We start from the raw sequence: 23529 nt of genomic DNA, 5'->3' as shown, positions 1-23529 counted from the left end.
AAAGAAGAGGAGAGAGTAGGTAGTTGTTAAATGTTTCCCCCAGAGGCTGGGTGAATCCTCAAACAAATTCTTTAATTTTTAAGACACAGCGAAAAGCACGGCTAACATAATGCTCGTTTGGAGGTTTATGAAGGAGGCATTTCATATTTTAAAATTTCATTCTTAATTATTATTATTATTCAATTATTTTAACAAAAATATTTCCAATGAGTGTAGTGCATTCCTCTCACCTGTAGCATAGACGAGTATACAGTTCACACCAACACGCTAGATGTCACCACCATCGCTGTTCGCACTCCACTCAATGCTGTTGAGATAGAGCTGTCCGGTATTGGTTTATTAAAGTATTTTGTTGCGGGTTTACAGAGAAATCAAAGGTGATGTCTCGTTTTCAAAATAATATTCTCAAAATGGACATTACAAGTAAGATTCGAACAAAATTCATCTATCCACACAATCAAGATACAGAATTTACGGACACAAGTTTAGATGTTGTTTTGACAAGAGCATTGCTATTAAGTCAAGAAGTTAACCAAAAACATCTTAGCATAACCTGAGTTCTACAACACGATACAGAAAGTACGGTAACCAGGTACACAAAATACAAACACCAATAGAAAGAAAATAAATGTGCTTTCAAACATCTGAGCAATAGAGTGGTGACTAGGGCAAAATCCTATGTGATAACACCAACGAAACATTAAATGTAAATTAAAACGGGACTGAAATCAAGAGTGCTTACCCCAGGGTAGCCCATCCTGGAAGCGAGGACACGCTGACATGAGTCAAAATAGCTGGACTCACGAGAGAACGAAAGAGACCACGAAATGCCGCCTCGCTCACTTAAAAAGGGAAGACTGGCCTTGGTCCGATTATCGAGTGACCAATCAGAAAGCAGGAGTTTGCCTGTCGCAAACCAGATTCACCAATCACAACTCTTTATCCAGTCGCGATGTTTATACAGTGTTCCCGAACATATACAGACACTGATCATGAACTTTCCATTTTCCTGAATTAGTAAGGACATATTTCTAGAATCCGCAACTGACAGGAGCCAACACACCCTGTCCCAAAAATCCGCGTCACAACCTTTTCTGGACTGTTCCAGCTAATATACAATAACAACAATTCACCATCTAGTAGTTACATAAGTGGGTAATGAGAATAAAAACAAAACATACTACAAAATATTTTACACCATACAGGTTAGGTAGCTAAATGGAATATGAATAAAATACTCTACCACAATACTCCACATCACACAGTAAGTTTTACTTAAAAGGTTTACAAATAAAATATTCTACAACAACTTCACACATAATAGAGATTCTACACAGGTCTCGCAATGAAAAGGTTGACCGGTTCTGCCATTTTTATTTCTTCAATGTAGGTGCGAACATATACTATCAGAACAGACTTTAGACTTAGAGTAGTTGATTCATCAAGAATAAGAGAGAAGTTGCTCTTTGAATCAAGTACTTTTTCATCAATCTTGTTTTCATTCCACTGCCTATGTGGTTTAGTATATTTATACAGGCATTACTTGAAAGCAAAATTCTCCCCATACCAGTCCCGTTCAATTCTTGTAAATAAATTTCAGTTTCAAAATTGTAGAAAGACTGGTTCTTTTTTGCCACCTTATAAACAGTACGAAATATTTTACAAGTAATTTCCTTTTCTCTCTCTAATGACTTTAGACATACCAAGTACAGTAGAGACAATACACGACACTGAGCGAGATATCGAGGGACAGCTATTGGAGCTCACTCTAGCGGATAGACCTGAACGGTACTGATTCTGTCATAAGAGCACGTGTATTTTAGTGTGAAGTTTTTGGTGTTATTTATGCGTTTTCAGTGAGTTGACATAATTAAATAGTAGCGTGGGTCATTCCTTGATATCTCCTCTCAACATGAGGGGAAAGGTATGTGCTGTGTTTGGCTGCAGTAATTACGAAGTAGAGAAAAATGCGCGCTCGTTCTTCAGGTTCCCTCGTGACAAGAACATGTAAGTAATATTGTGTTTGCATATATATTCTTCCAGTGACAGAGATTTTTATAGTACTTCATAATCTTCTGACCTGCTCGACCCATGTTTTACGGGCTTAAAATATAATACGCATATTTTATTGTATAGTGCAGCAGTTAACCTTCAATACCGATGTGTTGTTGTAGGTGTGATCTGTGGGTTTTGAAATGTCAAAGAAGTGGTTTGGATAAAGTGTACAAGAAAGAAGGTACGTTACGCTTGTATAAGAATTATAAGATCTGTTCAGATCATTTCCAGGCCAGCGACTTTAAAAATCCTCGACTATACAGCCAAGGGTATGTTACATTTTTACTCTAATTGTACGTAAATATTCCTCAAAGCATCACTATCGACAACAGTTTCAAACTTTTCTTTCTTTTATCCCTCTTCTCAGATTAAAGCCGGGATTTTATAGATTTTCTTTCTGTTAGTAGGCTTCATGTTAAGAGGAAAATTGTCCAGCTATTAAATGTTAATTCATTGCATCATATGTGTAAGGAATGTGTCGATATTTTTATTGACAAATGTCTTAATGTGATGATACATTGTTTTTAAATGAGGAAAAAAGACAAATCCAACCGTAAGATTTCAGGCAGGTATGCTAAAGCTAAAAACGTAATGCATAAATGAAAGATCAAGCCATTTCACATCTTGTTTATATGTCTCATTTCAGTCTTTGAATAATAATCTTTTAAATAATTCTTCATTCATTTATCCAGAATTGCTTTAGCAACTTCGAAGTTAATATCTCAATACCACTGTCTTTCTAGACGTAATTTATTTATCCATTTCCGCATATACATTTCCATTGATATTTGAATTTAGCGCGATTTGTTCAGGTCAGGTCACTAGGAGCGCCACCGTCGAATTGTCTCCCATTTTAGCAAGGCGAAATCCGTAAGTGTCGTGTGTTGTCTCTACTGTATTTGGACATACTGTCTTAAGTTTTTCTTTTTGCCCTTCTTCATTTATTTTATTAGCATTTGTATGTCCAGCACTTTCTTTGTGGCCAAAAATCTTTTTTTTCCTGAGAGATGTTAGCTTCTGTTTACGATTTTCTCCATAAGACACAATTTCACTGTTTATCCACTCCTTTGATGGTCGCATACCCACATTCTTCTGTACACCTAAACATTTTTGCACACTGAGTAACCTAACTTGCCGTCATGAAAATACAACCAATCGTTTTTCTTTACAAAATCGTCCTTTTGTTCTACAATCCAACAACTAGACCACAGACTTTGAAATTCACTTTGAACTTTACAGACCGTTATGGAACTCGTCGACACATATGTTGCTTCAAGTTCCACACTTGTGTTTGATGATACTCCAGCTTGATTCCTTGGGCATGTTTGTTTGTTTTTTTCTTGGTTTTTTTTACGTCGCATGACTCAGATAGGTCTTATGGTGACGATGGGCAATTTTTGCGTTTGGTGGTAGGCACACACAAAAGTATTCTGAAATTCTTTTCATTCTCGCCTCGTGATCGACAGATTTGGGTTATGTCTATTGCCGCGTAAAAAGTAGTACAAACTACGGCTGAGAATGCAACAAACACAGGTAATTATCTACATCAACGAACAACAGTACTCTATATTGAGGGCAATCCAGATGAAACTTAACTCGAACTGGGACCAATATACGAAACAGCTAGGTACAAAGTGAGCAAAGAAAGAACAAGAACGAATATCGTATATCCATGTTGCCCGCAAACCGGAAGAAGTTTTCAATTTCGATTGATTTCGATTCTCGAAATAACAAGGCGATATGCGACATTTCCTTTTCAATTAAGGCAAATACGCGACACTCAGCGAGATATCGAGGGACAGCTATTAGAGCTCTCTCTAGCGGGTAGACCTGAGAACTACTGATTCTGTCATAAGAGCACGTGTATTTGTGTGTGAAGTTTTTGGTGTTATTTATGGTTTTCAGTGAGTTGACATAATTAAAGAGTAGCGTGTGTCATTCCTTGATATCTCCTCTCAACATGAGGGGAAAGGTGTGTGCTGTGTTTGGCTGCAGTAACTATGAAGTAGAGAAGAATGCACGGTCTTTCTTTCGCTACCCTCGTGACAAGAAAACGTAAGTAATATTGTGTTTGCATATATATTCTTCCAGTGACAAAGAGATTTTTATAGTACTTCATAATCTTCTGACCTGCTCGACCCATATTTTAACTGGCTTCAAATATAATACGCATATTTTATTGTATAGTGCAGCAGTTAACCTTCAATACCGAGGTGTTGTTGTAAGTGTGATCTGTGGGTTTTGAAATGTCACAGAAGTGATTTGAATAAGGTGTACGGTACAAGAAAGAAGGGACGTTACACTTATATAAGAATTACAAGATCTGTTCAGATCATTTCCAGGCCAGCGACTTTAAAAATTCCTCGACTATACAGCCAAGGGTATGTTACATTTTTACTCTAATTGTACGTGAATATTCCTCAAAGCATCACTATCGACAACATTTTCATACCTTTCTTTCTTTTATCCCTCTTCTCGGATTTTATAGATTTTCTTTTTGTTAGTAGGCATCATGTTAAGAGGAAAATTGTCCTGCTTTTAAATGTTAATTCATTGCATCATGTGTGTAAGGAATGTGCCGACATTTTTATTGACAAGTGTCTTAATGTGATGATACAATATTTTTTAAACGAGAAAAAAGACAAATCTAACCGTAAAGGTTCAGGCAGGAATGCTAAAGCAAAAAAAGTAATGCATAAATGAAAGATCAAGCCATTTCACAGCAGTCCATTTCACATCTTGATTATATGTCTAATTTCAGTCTTTAAATAATAACTTTTCAAATCTTTCTTCATCCATTTATCGAGAATTGCTTTAGCAATTTCCAAGTTAATATCTCGATAATACTTTCTTTCTAGATGTAATGTATTTATCCATTTTCGTATATGGAATTCCATTGATATTTGAATTTAGCGCGACTTTTCAGGTCAAGTCAATAGGAGCGCCACCGTCGAATTGTCTCCCATTTTAACAAGGCTAAATCCGTAAGTGTCGCTTATTGTCCCTACGGTATTTGCTTAAGGTCATTTAGCACGCGAACAGTAAAAATCATATTTTTAAAATTCCTTAACGTGAAAAAATTATATTTGAAATCTAAATATTTTTTAGAGATTTGTATCCACGAAGAGGTTCCGAAACGCTGTTCCGGTGCGTTCCGCCAGAAAAAAGCCTTGATTATTATTATTATTATTATTATTATTTCGTTTCACCCTCTGTGGGGTATGTTCTTTTCTTAGTGCCCAGTATTTCTTCAATATTTCTGATCTTCGTTTCCTCCCATCTTCCGAGATAATAGATTTGGCTTTTAATGTAGATTTGTCTTGGATCCTTATATTTTCTTCTTTAGTTATTACACTTTATTACTGTAGCTGTTTAACCGAAAAGTGAATTTTCTGTAATTTTTAATTTTACCAGGTCTTTTTCAGTTTCTTTAAACCAGTTCGGTTTTGTTTTGCGGTTATGGAAGAAGTCCAAGATTTGTTCGGGTAATCTATTAGAGTTCATTCTGAGGAGAAGATGACCGTAAAAAATTGTCCTCCTTTTTCGCATAGTATCTGAGTGTTTTTCAATTTTCTTGTAGTGTGTTTCATTCTTGATGTATATTATTATTATTACTATTATTATTATTATTATTATCGACCTATTTTACATGATGTGGCTCAGGTTATGAAGCCTGCTGTTGTAGCAAACCACATTCTACACTATGCATCTACATCATCATAAAGTTAATTTTACAAAGGGCACTAGGAAAGTTTTGCAATACGCAAAAACGGTTGGCTGGATACCCCTGTTATGGTGAGGGATGAAAAGAGGGGTAAAAACCAGTCTAGAAGACAGAAAGGCGCGACCTTCACACCAGTTGTTACCAAGCAGTGGGATTGAAAGCAAGTTAAGATGTCAGTGTGGTCTAAAGGTGAATAACACACAATTATCCGCTACAATTTTGCTCGTGGATTAACTGTTTGACCAGTGCCTGGAGGAAATGACTCCTGTGCTGGGGAAAGACTGTCCACATCGGATAACAATTTTCTGCTGGTACAAAGAGTTCCAGAGGGGAAATTTTGGGGTTGAAGACGATCCTCGTTCTGGGCAACCGTCTGAATCAGTGACTGAGGAAAACATTGAAGCTGTGAGGAAAATGTTACAGCAAGAGTGGCGGTTGGCATATCAGCAGGTAGAAGAGACCCTCCACATCCCTGCACCAGTTATTCATTCAGTTCTTCATGACCATCTCCCATGTTAGAGAGGTTTGTTCCCTTTGGGTGCCCCATACACTTGCAGAGGAACAAAGGGCACATCGAGTGAAATGGTGCTGAAAAATTCTAAAACAATTTGAAAATGTGACTTCGCGTAACGTCAATAGCATTGTTACAGGTGACAAAATTTGGCTTTATTATTACAATGTCCCAACAAAATCCCAGAACAAGATGTGGCTGTTTGAATATGAGGGTACTCCTGTGACTGTGCGAAAGTCAAGGTCAGTGAAGAAAAGGATGATTGCAGTACTTGAAAATAGCTGCAGTGAGTATGGTATCAAAATTAGCCTTTCGAAGACTAAATTTATAACTGTTAATAATCTTGACCATAGTGGATGGTATTGGATCCGTATTGACTTAATCACAATATATTTGTTGTGACTAAATTGATGTCAGTAGGTAAGAAATTCAACAGAATTGTATGTCAGATTGGTGATACAAAGCTGGAACAGGTAGATAATTTCAAGTATTTAGGTTGTATGTTTTCCCAGGATGGTAATAAAGTAAGTGAGATTGAATCAAGATGCAATAAAGCTAAGGCAGTGAGCTCACAGTTGAGATCAACAGTATTCTGTAAGAAGGAAGTCAGTTCCCTGACGAAAGTATCTTTACATCAGTCTGTTTTCAGACCAACTTTGCTTTACGGGAGGGAAATCTGCGTGGACTCAGGTTATCTTAGAAGTAACAGACATAAAAGTAGCAAGAATGATTGCTGGCACAAACAGGTGGGAACAATGGCAGGAGGGTACTCGGAATGAGGAGATAAAGGCTAAGTTGGGAATGAACTCGATGGATGAAGGTGTATGCATAAACCGGGTTCATGTGAGGTGAATGGAGGAGGATAGATTACTTAGGAGAATAATGGACTCCATTATGGAGGGTAAGAGAAGTTAGGGAAGACCAAGACAACGATGGTTAGACTCAGTTTCTAATGATTTAAAGATACGAGGTATAGAACTAAATGAGGCCACAGCACTAGTTGCAAATAGAGGATTGTGGCGAAGTTTCATAAATTCACAGAGGCTTGCAGACTGAACGCCGAAGGGCATAATGGTCTATAATGATTATATATGTATATCTTATTCAGTTTTACAGTACCAACTATGATAAGAGTGGTGGTGGTGGGGTGCTTATTGTTTTAAGAGGAAGTACAACTAGGCAATCATCCTCTATATAAAACTAATCAGAGAGAAATAAATGGAAGGGGTCTAACGCTTCGAAAAATGAAGGTATCGGCCTAAGAAAGACAAGGGCCACAAAGGACGTGAAAATGAAAGACTCCTTAAGCCTCAAGTGCTCTAACACCGTCGGAGTCAGAAAAGAACAAGTGTTCACCAAGGGAAGTCGGGTAGGATAGATGAAAGTGAGGAACCTGGCACAAGCAAGTGGAAGGAATGCCAGGGCTCAGCTAAGGGCCTCGTGGTCACGAACCCACATTACCCAAATTCAAAATCCCTGAGGCCTTTTTCAGTGGCCTCTTAAGACAGGCCGGGGATACCGTGGGATTTATGCCATCTTACCCACAGCATATACACTACTTAACCTAGAATTCTGTATAAAATGTAGAATTCTGTAGCGAAGCACGGATACAACAGCTAGTGGGGAAAAAGAAAAAAAAAAACCTTCTATAAAAAATATAAAAAATAGTGTATGCAAACTTTATTTAAGATTTCAATAATGTATGAATCACTTGGTGTATATGTTGTTGTGTCCGGCCCCATGGTGTAGGGAGCAACGCGTCCGCCTGTCACCCGGCGGCCCCGGGTTCGATTCCCAGCTGGGTAAGGGGTTTTTAATTGTAAATTATTAATATTCCTGGCCTGGGGACTCTGTCATCCTGAACATACCTTTCCTCACATTCAACACTTTACAATTCCGCAACTTCCAAATACACGCAGGTTCATAACATATGGTGCAAAGCAGGGGCAAAAGATTTTTCTAGATCGACGCCCTGAATGAATAGCATTTTTTTAATATTTTTTTATATGTTGGCATTGTTTGAGTCATCAGTCCATAGACTGGTTTGATGCAGCCCTCCATGCCACCCTATTCCGTGCTAACCTTTTCATTTCTACATAACTGCTCTCTCTTACATCTGCTTTAATCTGCTTATCATATTCATTCATTCATTTATTTAGCTTCCATAGAGTGTACAATTACATATTTTGAAATATGCCAACAGTATAGGAGTTGTCGAATGATTTTCTAATACTAACAGTAATATGTGCACAATAATGAACATTTTGAAAAAAGAAGAAAAATAAAAAACAGAAAAACCAAATACCTCAATGTTAGGACAGCACATCTTAATTTTTTTGAATAATAAATAATATTAATAACTAATATTTACAAGACAAAATAAAAATCTATTGGTGTGGTGTTAATAATATGTACATAACCAATGTGTGACATTAACATAATTTTAAGGCTATATATAAAACTGTAGCAAGTAAACTATCTTTGTTCTGTTTGAAAGGATCTGAGCTACAGGTCTGGCACTGCTGCCACCATAGCTCAATCGGTAGAGCAACCGACGCGAAATCGGGAGGTTGTGGGTTCGGATCCCACTGGTGTCCGGCTGGCTATTTTTGTTCTGTACTTAACATCTCTTCAACATGTACTACATGTACGTAACACGACCTAATACGTTGAAAGTCTGTTTTGAGAATATTGCTTTTATTTGCTTCAGTATATCTTGCTGTAAACGTTTATAGGCCTAAATACATCATTTAAGAGCAAGTGTTATCTCCAAAATCATGAAAGAGAATACACGTCATGTAAGATAGAAATTCACATTTAAAATACGAGTAGTAGAGGCAACACAGAGAACTTAGGTTTGCATGGTTTAACCCTTACCCCTCAAATTAAACCTATATTATGTGAATTTTTCACATATTTACCCTCCCCTATTTTTGAAGTAGAAAATTGGGAAAGAAAAAAAAAGGGTGCTAGAGGCGAGTAAATAAGGTACTACAGTACCGTATACCACTTCAGAACTTGTCCAACAAATTAAAAGATTCCTCTTTTACTTTCTACAGTCAGTTAATGAATTAAATAAGGAATTAATGGTAATAGGAGAGGATATAAAAACCAATATATACCATAAATAATATATCTAGTTTACTTCAGTAATCATCTATGTACCAATACTTTACAGGGCAGTCAACATGAAAGCTTTGTTATACACATGTAGACAAAAATTCTACAATGGATAAAACATAAGAATATTAACAATATATTTTTAAAATGCATAAAGAATTCTGTACATATTTTACAACTGAAGACATAATTCCGTACTGTCTTCTATGGAAACAAAAGTTAATTATTGTCATACCCACCACTGCCACCAAAATAAAGGACAAAAGTGTTTTGAAATAAAATGATTCTACGACAGGGATAACCAAATATCATTTCGATAATGCTAACAGATTCTTGGCCATCACAGTCAGCATTCCCATGAACACTATTTATGTACATGGGAAAGAAACCACTCCCAAACCATCTAATAAATTTTAACAGACAATAACAAGAATACTTTCGACAGCTGCTACAGTCTCGTGACTGAATTAAGGTAAAGAAATACTAGACCTGCAAATCACCACCGTACACATTTAACTACTAACACAACTACTGTTGGTTCAGGAAGATTGCAGGACAGCTCTTTTCAGTATTCCCAAATGGTAACAATTTATTGTTATGGCATTACCCTTGTAAGAGAACAGAACAACTTGTTTTTTTCTTTGTTATAAACTTGAAATTTAAGTCCCACAACTGATTTTCCATATAATGTTTGGGAATATATTTTAAAAAAAGAATAAATGGCTTAAACATTTCAGATGTATGGACTGAAATTTGTGAAACTAATGACAGAATTTGGTTACCAAAATCTTTCTAATAAAATTTCATTAATAAAAAATTTGGCAACTGAAACAAGTAACAATAATCGACATTCATATAGCAATCTATAGAGATGTCCGTATTAGGCTTAGTGTGTATTTTTCTTTTTACAGTAGAAGTATTAACATATTGAGCAAAGTAGAACCTTTTGTCGTTAAGGTTTACTCTTCGAGAAAAGTAGTTTGTTTATTTAGTTATATATAATATATATATGACAAACTTAAATAATACATACAATTAATAATATATATATATATATATATATAAACATTTGGCAGATAATCCATCACAATGAATAGTATTACAAAATAACAGTATTTTGTTAAATTGGTGCTCAGATCTATAGTAGAGAATACCTTCCCAGACTTTAAACTCTGGTTTAATGAGAATGCAGCAGGTTTTTACATTTTATTTTTTTATATAACAAGGTTACTGAGAGTGCAAAAGTTTCATCCAATAACTGGAAGTTACATTAATGCAATAATTATGGTAACACACTTTATTATGCAATGGTCATTAAAAGAATAATAGACAGAATGTGCTAGAGGCACACTTAATGGAATAATAATAATAATAATAATAATAATAATAATAATAATAATAATAATAATAATAATAATAATAATAATAATAATAATAATAATCCCTCAATTTTTTAAAACCTCCATTGGTATAGTTCTGGAGGTCACAACTAAAATAAAGAAAATCTTAATACAAAGTCACAAACCAAAGTTGGGACCAGAAAAATAGAAGTCAAAATTACACGTACTAATAAAAATTACTAAACATTTCTCCCCCCTATTTAAATTTCCAATAACTGGCAATGAACCAACAGGCTAGGAAAACAAGCCAGTTGTTTGATCTAAATTCCTTTTCATCAATTTTGCATTTGTAATGAAATAATAGAAAATCCAGCAAAGGTTTAAAAAAAAAAAAGAGGTATGGAGAATATGAAAGTCATTCATTACCCGTCAGAATGAACGGGCAAACTGACAAGTAAAAAAAAAAAAAAAAACAAGACTACCCAAATTACGTAAACATTAGAAAATAACACTTAAAATTCATTATAAATACTACAGTAACTTTGCTATATAAGTCATAAAAAGTAAACAAACCTGCTTACTATTTCCTGGACGGTTATTTTCAGAAGACAATATCATAATCAACAATTTCTAATGAGTAAGGCAAGACTTGAACTCTTAATGTGCACAGCCAAGTATGGGGTAGGGGAATCAGGATGTTCCTATTGTCCTAGTAACTGGGCAGTATATAAAACAAGCTACCCACAGTAACCAAACAGCTATATTTACTAGACACATTAAAATAAATATATCTATAGAAGTTAATACTATCTAGTTTAACATGCAATTCTGTTTAAATAATAAAATGAGTAATTTATTCTTGTATTGTTGTTTTCTGTACCTTCCACACAGTTTGCTGATGTTTCAAATACATTGCAGTATTCTAAGTAACTGAACAAACTGTGGAAGTTTTCCATATTAAACAGATATATTGCATGTTTTACCAGTCTTTATTAATCCATCCTATTTGAAGGAAGGAAATGTTGCAGTTCCTCCCATCAAAAAAGATGCAAATTACAAAGGACAATAGAACATCATGACTGTGTCCAAAGTCTTCTACTTGAAAAGCACAATCAGGTTGCACTTTTACACATCATCGGTGGGCTCCAAATTCTTTCAAGCCTTTGAACCAACATTTGATAAAACTTTTCCAAAAATAAAAATAATAAGTCAAGAAGCACTTGCTCTCCCCCCCAGAGAATGAACTGAATGGTAAAAAAAATTCAGCACATTTTTAGTACCGTTCATGGCACAACAGTATCACGTCCTGAGTATATTCATACTTCAACGCCTAATGCTCTGTCCACAACGTAATGGAACCTCTGACTTTCACTATTTTCTTCTCCACACTCCCTTCCCTCCACTTCCCTAGTGTCCGTGCTGACTTCTGTTTGCGTGTCACCAGCCGCTACACCTTCCTGGTCCCCTAAACTGTCACCACGCTTCAATGTACTACACTCAGAACTAAGTCCATCCTCCGACGGAAGAGTAGGTACAGGCATATTCACTCGCGTGAAGAACGCCATCTTTTCTCTGAAAAATAAAGAGGAAAAAATGTTATTACATTTCCCTTTTGGAAAATCGAATGATCATAAATAGGTCTTTCAATAAAATGTGTGACGTGATGTTACCTAGCAACCGTGCAGGCTGTGATGTGAAGTATTTATGGATGACCATGACAACAGATCCATGGTCTGAACAATCTCAAGGTACTGTTGCTAGGTAACATCGCATCACACATTTTGTTACACAACACTATTTCGTTACAAAACTTTTCGGATGATCCCTTGCTCTAAAGAGGTAACAAACCAATTTCCCAGAGAGGGGTCGAATAAGTGAACACATGTTTCGGCTTATCCATAGACACTGGACTGTTTCAGAGAAAATGATGGTCGAAGTTTCTGACGTGCTTTAAGTGCCTATTAGCGTGTAGCAAGTTCAACCAACACGGTGGCTTTCACTATGGCTTCACACTTTTGCGCCCCTGTATTCAAATCCTGATTAACTGGTTTTATTTGTTTCATTTATTTACTTCTGTCCATTGACGATTACTACAAGAATGGTTTTGTTCAATGCATTTTAAAATATCTTTGTCCTTATTCATCTATGTTCTGTCTGGTAAATGAATTTTAAAACATCAATAAATAAACTGTCCTTGAGTTGTAATCCCTCGCTGAGTCCGAGGGAAAAACCAACCCTGGACAGTAAACGGATTAATGGATTAAGAGGAAATAAAAATAAATGAATGAAACAACTTATTTGAAATTGTTTTTGAAAAAAAAAAAAAAGTCTGTTATGCGTAGTTTGTAGCAAACTTATTGCCAACACGTGAACTCTTCATTTGTTTTTTGATTCATTAATCTACTTTATGTCCAATGTGTAGATAAAATGAACAAAAAAAACCTCACAATTAACTGGGAAGTTGAGCTTTATATGTGCTAAAAGGCACATAAAGCATGTCGGAAACTTCAACCGTCATTTTCTTGGAAAAGATTGAGTGTGTACGGATAAGCCAAAACGTGTGTTCACTTATTTCGACCCCTCTTTCACAGAGCAAAGTTTCTAGGGAATTGGGATGATACACTTGTCGGGTTCCCCTCATAAGACGTATTTAATGTATGTCAAAAATTAAATATTAGTAGGAGATTCCCACACTTGAAAAATACAACCAAGTGCAATGTTCATGCTGGTATTCACTCAACAAATCTCAACAGTGGCATTTACAGCTGAATATCTGGAACACACCCTGGTCAAATAGAAAAAGTGAAGATCACATAGGGCCATTAAAAAAGAAAAAAAAGTTATTTGAAATTACATGAATTGCCATAGATTTTTAAGACGCCACAGTGTCAGTGTTAGAATTTTGTCTTGAAATGTACTGGAAGCTAACAACTTTGAGATGTTGCATTTACACACCCTCAAATTCAATATAAAATGCAAAACCAAACAATTTTGGTAACAAAACCTCCCCTTCTCTAATAATGGTGTGTACTCATTATTCACACATGTTACAGCACAACTTTCTACAGAATTACATTCAATTACTACAGTAACTGAAGCGTGTGGCAGAATAAAGGCCTATGTTAGATTTTTATCAATGTCGAGTACTTGGGGGAGTAAAGGTCCATGGACACTCCTACACAATTTTCACAGGTTTGTTTATTGATATTCCGGCAGATGGCTGTGCAATGACATAATGAACAACATCAAGAAAACCTCTGGTGAACTTAATGCAATGGCCTTCGCTGATGATATGATCTGGGGAGAAAATGAGAACAAGTACAGTAGAAACTCAATGAATGGAAGGTTAAGTTCCAGGAGTTCAATCTCAACATAAGCAAACTCAAAACAGTAGTGATGGCAATAAACATAGAGGGACAACCAGCGAACATCATGCTAGGAAACCATCCACTAGAAAGTGTGGGAAGCTTTACATACCTCGGCAGTGTAATATCTCAAGATACACTAGCCACAAAGGTGGTGGCAAATAAGAGAGCAGAAGAGCTCTCACTTTTACCAGCAAGTACGAACACTCCTCTGGGCTCCCAAAGTACCAACAAAATCAAAGCTGATGATGTTCAATCAGTACTTCATACCAATCTTAACCTATAGTATTGATACCTGCACCCTCACTAAGAAAGACTCATCAAGGTTGCAGGCATCCGAGATGAAGTTCCTTAGGTCTACAATTCAAAAAGCCAAACTGGACAAGTTAAGGAATGATGTGGTTAGGAAGGAAGCTGGGATTGTTACATCACTCTTAGATCGGGTCAGCATATCCAGAGTGAGGTGGTTTGGGCATGCAATGAGGATGGAGCCAACAAGGACAACATATGTTAACTTGGAGAGACATGTGGCAGGGAAACGGATGGTGGGAAGACCAAGAACCCACTGGATGGACATCGTAAAGATGGACATTGCAGATCGGGGAAGGACACTGGAGGACGTCATTAACAACAGAACGTATCTCAATAAGACAGAATGGAAGAGGCTCGCCAACAGTACCCAGAAAACTGGAACTGTAAAATGATGATGATGATGATGATGATGATGATGATGATGAAGATGATGAAGATGGCTGTGCAATGCAGCTTTTATGTTCAGGGAACATCAAAATTTCTTCGTAAAGTAAGGTTCCATGTGAGGCACTGTCCTTGAGCAAGCAGCTGATGTGAGCGGTATTTGTGTCTGTAAGATAAACCAAAGCATTGCATTGCGAGTTTTTGTTTATTTCGGCAGTGTGAAGGGCTGTGTTTTAGAAATGAGTAATATTGAACGTAAATAACAGTGCTTTAGAGAGTGAAAACATGAAAACTTCCCGCTAATGATTTGCAATGCATTAACAAAGTACAATAAAGGAAGCTGAATATGACCAAATGGGAAGAATTAAAGCAGAAACAGTTAAGAAATGACAGTAAGCAATACATTAATAGGAAAGATAAAGTTGTACAAGCCAGAATTAAACCAGATGGAAATTTCAGTTGTGGGTGTAAGAAGTTAGGGTGTAAAATGGTCACAACTGAGTAGAAACTTTCTCTATTTATGGACTATTATAAACTCAGCACATATGATGAGCAGACACTCTTTCTTATGACGTGTGTTGAAGTAAAAGAAGCAACTCAATAGAGACGAAGCAACATGCAAGGTTTTCTTGCTACTTGAATGGACAGGCAGTGTGTACGGAAATATTATTGAATATGTTTTCTATTTCCCACAGTGCCTCCAGACATTGCAAGGCAACATGAAAGATGGTGCCACTGCTCCAAAAGACAAGTGTGGCAAACACAAAAATCGACCACATGCTTTCTAACGATGCTGACAATCTGGTTACTGCTTTCCTGTTATGTTAGAGAATGAGCTTGTAAAGAATAAGGGTCTACGTGCGCACTTGCCTACCACCAGGCACATTGAAGCTATCCAATCTTTTCAAGCTCGTAACTTGAAACACGCCAGGTGTAACATAGACCCTTATTCGGACGCACGCTTCAATTGTTCAGTATGGCAGTAAATAACTGGAAATAGTGATCTTACTTGAATGAAATGATGTCCGGCTTCCCTTTGCCAGCTTTACTTTTACGTAGTTTATAAATTTCCTTCGATGTTTTCTTTAGCATCTTCTCTACCTTCCTTTCATCCGTACTCTTGCCATTCTTCCCACTTTCAACCTGCAGAAAGAAAAACAGAAATTAAATTTTCAATCAAATATGCTGGAGAAAAAAATATGTGGGTGCATGTTTGATTAAAATAACTGCAATATGAATGTTACAAGCACTACTGAATGATCTACTCTTTTTAATGTATACTCTTCTTAGCAAAGAAATTACAACCACGTTAACCCTATAAACTCCACCTGAGAATTAACTATTTACCAAGCGAGTATTAATATAATTACACCTATGTTATTTCTTATTAAATTAATTACTTTCTCTTAACTACAAACTACAATAAAGGGTTTATCAAAATTATTAGTTTCCATTTCAGTGAGGGAGAAGTGATGTACATTAGAAAGATCTCTCATTTAACCTGTATGTACCCATAAGTGGACTGGTACGCCACACGGCATTGTCTCGTATAACAACAAGTCCAAATGCTATTGGCTGTAGACAAAATCATTTGTGGCTGAAACTCTAGATACTTGATACTCTAGATACCTTGACTGATTTTTCTGGTATTCTTGCTCTCTCTGTTGGAAGGTTTCCAAGGGAATTGATGTAATTATTGATCGACCAATGTTTTGTTGTCAGGGAGATTGCTTCAAAGAAATATGCGTGTGAACAGATAAAGCTCAGTAATAACGAAATTCGAAGTCTGCTAAATGTTTTATACTCTGATTTCAGCAGTGATAGTGAGTGAAAAGTTCCTTGTGACCCGGGGTGTGTATTACCACTGATAGCGAAAGCGATGTTAGCGAAGATGAACAACATGTTGAGTGGAACTCAATACAGGAACAAAATATTCCAGTAATTCAGTGGAATGTGCCCTACCAGTCGAATTTCTGAAAATATAAGTACGGAATTCATTTTCAGGTAGTACTTAGATGACTAGTAAAGTACATTGCAGTTGAAACCAATAGGTATGCCAGTACTGTTCTAGACCCAACGAACTTGCATGAAATATATGTAGATATTGCTCTTTGTTTTCTAATGGAACTAGTACAGAAGCAGGCAATTCACAGTTATCGGCAAAGACGTAAGTGCTGACACCCTGTATTTTACAACATTCTGGAATGTTTCCAGCCAGACCACACTCTGAAGTACTCCTAAGGTAAGACTGAGGAAAATTTAAGATTTTATATGACCTGCTTCATATTTTAAATCTACTTATTGTCCACCTCCATAGCGTAACTGTTAGGGAGTTAGATTCCCGGTACTGCCAGATATTTAAGAATGGCAGGCCTGGCATGTGGTTGAAATGGTACATGCAGCTTACCTCCATTTGGGGGTGTGCCTGAAAAGAGTTGCATCACCTCGGCATGAGGACACGAGTTTACTATCTACTTATTGTTCAATTAGTGTGTTGGGATGAATTGTGTGGCATTTCTGAATAATATAAAACAGGCCCTGTGATAATATTTGCAGTAGATTGTTAATGAAAGCATGCAACACCAAGGCTGCATACTTGAAAGATGGCAGATTCCTAGCAATGTCAGTGTACATGGCAGCTGGGTGCATATGGATTAAGCACTTTCTGTTCTGTACCAACCAACTGTGCAAGGATTCAATACCACAACCCTGGACACACAAGCTGTGCCAAAAAACGAATTCATTCAATATTACTTATACATTACGGACTCATACTACCAGCCAGAAGTCTGTATTAATCCTCACCTGTGCAACAAGGTTTTGGAACTGCTGATCCTCCAACACCCAAGCAGCAATTTCTTGGTCACCCTCTGCTCGTGCAGTCTCGAGTCGAGATTTAAGTTCGCGTAGTTGCGCCAATTCGTCCTGCAGTGTTTGGAGACGAGTGTGTTGCGCTCGGAGGTCAAGTTCCAAGTCGAGTGATGTTCGCGCAGTAGTTGTGTGATGACTATAAAACAAAAAGATGCATCAATAAAAATATTCACCAAATAAAGCAACTTGTTTCCCACCTGCTCCAACTAACAATGTTTAAACAGGAACATAAAGAATAAGCTTTGTTCTGAATTACAAACATCGCTAAGCATAGGAAACAAGGGTGTATTAAGGACTCTTTTCTTGCGTCCAACAAATAATTTCAAAATCTAAAAACAAACTATAATGAACAGTAATTTTTCTCTATTTCTGCATATTTATTCACAAAATATAGTGCATTAATCCAATACTGAAGTAGAGAGGAAATATATAATTACCACATTTCTCCGAATCCAAGGCGACGTTTTTTCCTCAGAATTTCAAGTGGAAAATTAAGGGTCATCTTGCATTCGTGACCTAACAGTAATGAACACTACTGGCAGCTACCACAGTAACCATGCTGCTTACCTTCACCCCACCACCCGCGCGTGCATAACTCATTGACCATCAACGTCCGCGTCTTTATTATACGTTGTTAACCACAGCAACTGGTTAAACAGTGCCTCCATGAAACGTCACTGGTTCTTGCAAAATAGTGCCCAAAAAAATGACATACTATTAACCTCTACAAAGACGTTTCTCAAATCCGCAGAATGGCATCAAAACAGGCAAGCTTTCGAATTCTTAGAAAGGTCACGGCTACTCAGTGGCCGAGTTATAATGAGTCTACTGTACCTGATGCTTAGTAAAATTAGCACTTTTATAAAGAGCAGGAATATTTTCGTGATGGATGGTCATATTGTAGAGATGCATGGAACAGGTATTGCCAGCAAATTTCCAACGGGTACTCGTCGATATCATATCAATTTTAAGTTAATGGTTATCAAACACGTGAAAATTAAGAATAATTAACTGTGCAGGTGCAAAGACAATAAAGCCAATGTTCCACGTTAGCATGATGACAAAGAGAGCTTAAAAAATGCATACTGTACAAAATATGCATTCAGTGGCCCACAACGACGACGCTTTAAGGAAGTTGGAGATAAAATTGCGAGCTATGTGTGCAAAAAATGCAAGGACGGAATGCCATACCACGCTGCAATAACTCATCCCTCAAAGCCCGCGCCAGAATTTTACTCCATAGGAGTTCTTTCACATGCCAGTAAATCTATCAGCACAAGTAAACAGCTTTTAGCCCGGTATGAAAAGAATTGCTAAATACAGATAAGGGAATGCTGGCCCCGTGGTGTACGAGTAGCGTGCCTGCCTCTTATCCGGAGGCCCCAGGTTCGATCCCCAGCCAGGTCAGGGATTTTTGCCTGGATATGAGGGCTGGTTCGAGGTCCACTCAGCCTAAGTGATTACAATTGAGGAGCTATCTGACGGTGAGATAGCTGCCCCGATCTAGAAAGCCAAGAATAACAGCCGAAAGGATTTGTTTTGCTGACCACATGCCACCTCGTAATCTGCAGGCTTTGGGGCTGAGCTGAGCAGTGGTCGCCTGGTAGGCCAAGCCCTTCAGGGTTGTAGTGCCATTCGGTTAGGTTAGGTTAGATAATGGAATACTACGGAAGACAAATTCCTACTGTACATATATTAAAAATATAACGCAGCTGAACCCAGTGGTAACACACCTCCCCTCTGCCGGTGCACCCCCAGAAGGGGAACACAAAAGTGAACAAAATAATGTATCTTTAAAGGTACGAAGGAAGGAGGGGAAGTGTGAAAATGTGTTTATGAGAATGTCATTTTCAATTACCTGAGATGACTTGAAGAACCATTACTGGCACTACGATGGTGTTTCGTGACTAAAACAGTGCCTGGAGGTCGGCGCCATCGCAAGGAGCGCCTTTCAACAGAATTACGCTGGAATGGCCCCCCTCGACGATACAAGGGCATTGAACTGTCACTGTCGCTACGATTCAACTGTGTGGATCAAACAAGACAAATAGGTTATTAAAATCTTGGTCAATAAGATGAAAAACATGAGCTGTGGAGTAAAAGGAAGACAAATTGCAAAGTAACACAAGCATAAAAGTAAACATATACAGTAAACCTGCCTTCAGCGGAATCTTTATGAACCGGAAAACTGTCCGTATGGGAAAAATGTTCCAGTCCCGTGAATTATGGTTTAATGTTCATATAAGTGTAACTGTATTTAGCGGAACTGGATTGACGCAGAAATTTTGCTACTGTAGTGGGAAAAATATATAAATTTCTTCCCTAAACCTTCTCAGTACGTGTGTATTCTGAATGGATCCAAGATGGTCGAGATAGCATTCAGCCAGGAAACGTCTGTCTCTGCTCGATGCTATAATTTGGATCGCAGAAGTAGTGAAAGGAGTCTCACCAAGTAGAGTACGTCAATGCTTTCACAAAGCCGAGTTTGTATCACAGTGGCCATTGATCTAGAAGGTGAGACAGAGGTGGCATTAGAAAACATCGAAGAGTTTGTCACCTATCACCTCCAAGACAAGAAAACAGAAATGGATAGCAATAATAATGAGAACGAACACAATGAAGAAGACTGTTAATGTAATGTGAAGTCCTACCAAGATGGACAGTCAGTCTTTTCCGCTAGTGAAAAATGGCGCGAAATTGATTTGCAATGCCCACATTTTAAGTGAGAACCATGTTACCAGGGATAGTCGAGTCCAGCGTACAATTCTGGATTACTGGAAGAAGTAAATCACAGTATCGTACAGTATTACTATTTTTATTTAATAAAACATGTCGTGTGTATTAAGTAAGTGCATGTACTGTACTACTGTGCACTGTGAGGAAGTGCTAAACAAGAACAGATGAACTAGAGTATATAAGTGTGTGATTAGTGTCATTATTGTATCTACTACCACACAAAATCATATAAATCTACTGCTGGATTACCTAACAGAGGTATGTACTTATGATTTTAATCTTACTTTTTAACCATTTTTTATGAAACGAAATCTTGCATATAGCAGAAAAAATTTCTGGTCCCCTGCATACCACCGAGGACAGGTGTTACTGTAATAACAGTAGGGACGGCAACAATGAGATAATCATTATTAACAAAAACTGCCTACAATTTAATGATAGTTATCAATTTCTGTTCAATTATTCATTCAAAATAAGCTGCTCCTTTTTTTAAATAGCAGGACTATAAATATTTGATTAAAATGACCCACAGCAGGCAATTAGCACGCATTCTTCAGCTTAGATCCCTCCCAACAGAACAAGAATGGTCGAGGTCACCGTAGCTCAATCGGGTCCCATTGGTGTCTGGTTGACCATTTATGTTCTGTACTTAACACCTCTTAAATACGTACTATATGTACGGAACATGGCCTAATAGGCTGAAAGTTAATTTTTAAAAAACCACACACATTGATGACAGAAGACTTTTACATAATCACAGCGGGATATTACGTAAGCAAATATAATATTTACAGTTTAATGTGTAGAATTAAATCAAAGTCTTGTGTCTGGATGCAAGAAGGTAAGTTGCTTTTACTACAGTGATCCAAAAACCATGAAAAATGTGTTGTATAAAACCAACTTACCCTGCAGATATACTGATTTCTGCTGACAGCTGCACTTGGACTGAATGTCTGAGAACGCTTGATTACAATGGCCCGAGCTGGATCATCTGCTCTCTTTATCCTGCCCTTCTCAGGAATGAAAACACACTCCGTGTTTGTCTCCTTGTCGAAAGTGTCAACAGCAAAATCAGCTGTACAGTCTGGTACTGCAGTATCCTCCTGAACATAAAGATAAGATTCTTCTTAGTACGACGTACACAGTTCAATAAAATATGCAGGGCAATCATTCACAGAAGCAAGATCTTTATGGATTCATTGATCAAATTTCATGATCCTAATATTCTTTCTTTTTCTTTTCTACAATTTTGCTTTAAGTTGCACCGACACAGATAGGTCTTACAGTGACAATGGGATAGGAAAGGGCTAAAAGTGGGAAGGAAGCAACCATGGCTTTAATTAAGGTTTTTCTGGTGTAAGAAAGGGAAACCAATGAAAACCATCCTCAGGGCTGCCGACAGTGGTGTTCGAACCCACTATCTCCTGAATGCAAGCTGAAAGCTACATGACCCAAACCACAAAGCTGCTTGCTTGGTGATCCCAATATACCAGGCGTCTCTCCCGTATGGAAAAACATATGGTGGTATCTGGGATAAATATGGTCCAATATGCTACTACTGTTTATTAACTGCGGTTTATCGAAATTGGAGAGAATGCACATCATGTGGCATTACCTCTAGCACGCCGATGGAAGTCACTAAAAGCAACTGCTGTCGTGCCGTTTCTCGCCAGGCCCAGGACAGACCGTTTTGTTTCTGTTTTTCTTAAGTTGCTTTACGTCACACTGACACAGATAGGTCTTATGACGACGGGACAGGAAAGGGCTACGAATGGGAAGGAAGTGGCCGTGGCCTTAATTAAGGTACAGCCCCAGAACCACAGAAAACCACCTTCAGAGCTTCTGACAGTGGGGTTCGAACCCACTATCTCCCGAATAACTGGATAGTGGCTGCACTTAAGCGACCGCAGCTATCGAGCTCAGTCAGACCCTGTTACTCGATGCATACTCCTCAACAGTCTGCCTAGGAGTGCAGTATGAAAGGTCTCGTACACACTCACTATTAACACTTACACTTAAACTGCATATGTTTTAAGCTCTAGCGCCATCAGATACAGGGCTATGGATTTACATCGCCACTAAAAAGGTTTCATTTGAGTGAGACCAAATAACTGATTGCCTCGCATATGCCACTGGAATGCTGAACTTCAAGTGGGAAGATGTAATCTTTAGTAATCAAGTCACGTTTTCCTGTGGAAATCAGGGGCGGATCCATGTATACCGTGATACAATGCCAGGTATTATGTTAAAGACATCGCCACCACTCACAGAAGTAGTTGTTTTAGCATTCACTGTTGGGGCTGGTTGGTTAATGGTTCTATCAATCCAACTATACCACGAACAGCCTGTATCCATATTATTGCCAGACAAGTACAGTAGAACCTTGATAATTCTAAATCAGTTAATTCAAAATCCTGCCTAATTCGAAGAAGCTCTCATTCCCGGACACATGAGGTAAGGTTTTGTATGTTATTTAAATTGTTTAATTCGAAACATAGATAATTCATCATTCGAAGAACAATGTCGGTCCCATTACCAAAATTCAGACTTTTAATTCAAAACTGCCTATAGATTTTTTTCTGGAGTAATTTAAATTCAAAATTTATCCGCGTCATCATAGAATGTGTCTTCTGGGGTAGCTTTCAGTACTTTCACTCACTTCGGTGTGTCTACAGTGTGCTTCATATTAGCTAAGATAAAAGTAAAATCTTAATTCTTTTGCATTCAGCATTTTAAGGAACGCCATAATATCACGTCGCAGTCAGTGTGCGGAGAAGCAGAATCCGCGAACACCGGCAACGCCGAAAGTTGGCAAGAAAGTGTGGCTTATATAATCTATTCGTACGCACCGAACAATATTGTCAATGCCGATGAAACTAAATTGTCTATTTTAATGCCGAGTCCAAACGGACTTGCGGTTTTATAGGAGGGAAGTGCCAGCCCCCCTCCGTCATTATTCTGTGTTGTAATGCACACAGAAGTGAGAGACTTCTTCCCCTTGTCATCAGGAATTTTGATAAGCCATAATGTTTTAAGGGCGTTGGGCACTTTCCGTGCAAGTACAGGCCACCTAAAACGCATTCAGTACAGTAATCCAATGAATGAAGGACT

General features: G+C 37.6%; 1 protein-coding gene across 1 annotated transcript in view; it reads right to left on the bottom strand.

The window, feature by feature from the left end:
- Nucleotides 1-9409: 9409 nt before the first annotated feature.
- The window catches only part of kibra (WW and C2 domain containing protein kibra), a 153765-nt gene continuing 139645 nt past the window's right edge, over nucleotides 9410-23529 (bottom strand). Inside the window, exons 15-19 of the mRNA XM_067143611.2 lie at nucleotides 21324-21521; nucleotides 19541-19707; nucleotides 17617-17818; nucleotides 15821-15954; nucleotides 9410-12322 (exon numbers count right to left, since the gene is read on the bottom strand). Of these exons, the coding sequence (XP_066999712.2) occupies nucleotides 12067-12322; nucleotides 15821-15954; nucleotides 17617-17818; nucleotides 19541-19707; nucleotides 21324-21521 (957 nt within the window). The 3' untranslated portion in view covers nucleotides 9410-12066. The remainder of the gene's footprint in view (nucleotides 12323-15820; nucleotides 15955-17616; nucleotides 17819-19540; nucleotides 19708-21323; nucleotides 21522-23529) is intronic.

Source organism: Anabrus simplex, chromosome 3, assembly GCF_040414725.1.
Source record: "Anabrus simplex isolate iqAnaSimp1 chromosome 3, ASM4041472v1, whole genome shotgun sequence".
NCBI lineage: Eukaryota > Metazoa > Arthropoda > Insecta > Orthoptera > Tettigoniidae > Anabrus > Anabrus simplex.
This window is presented reverse-complemented; position numbering and strand designations above follow the sequence as displayed.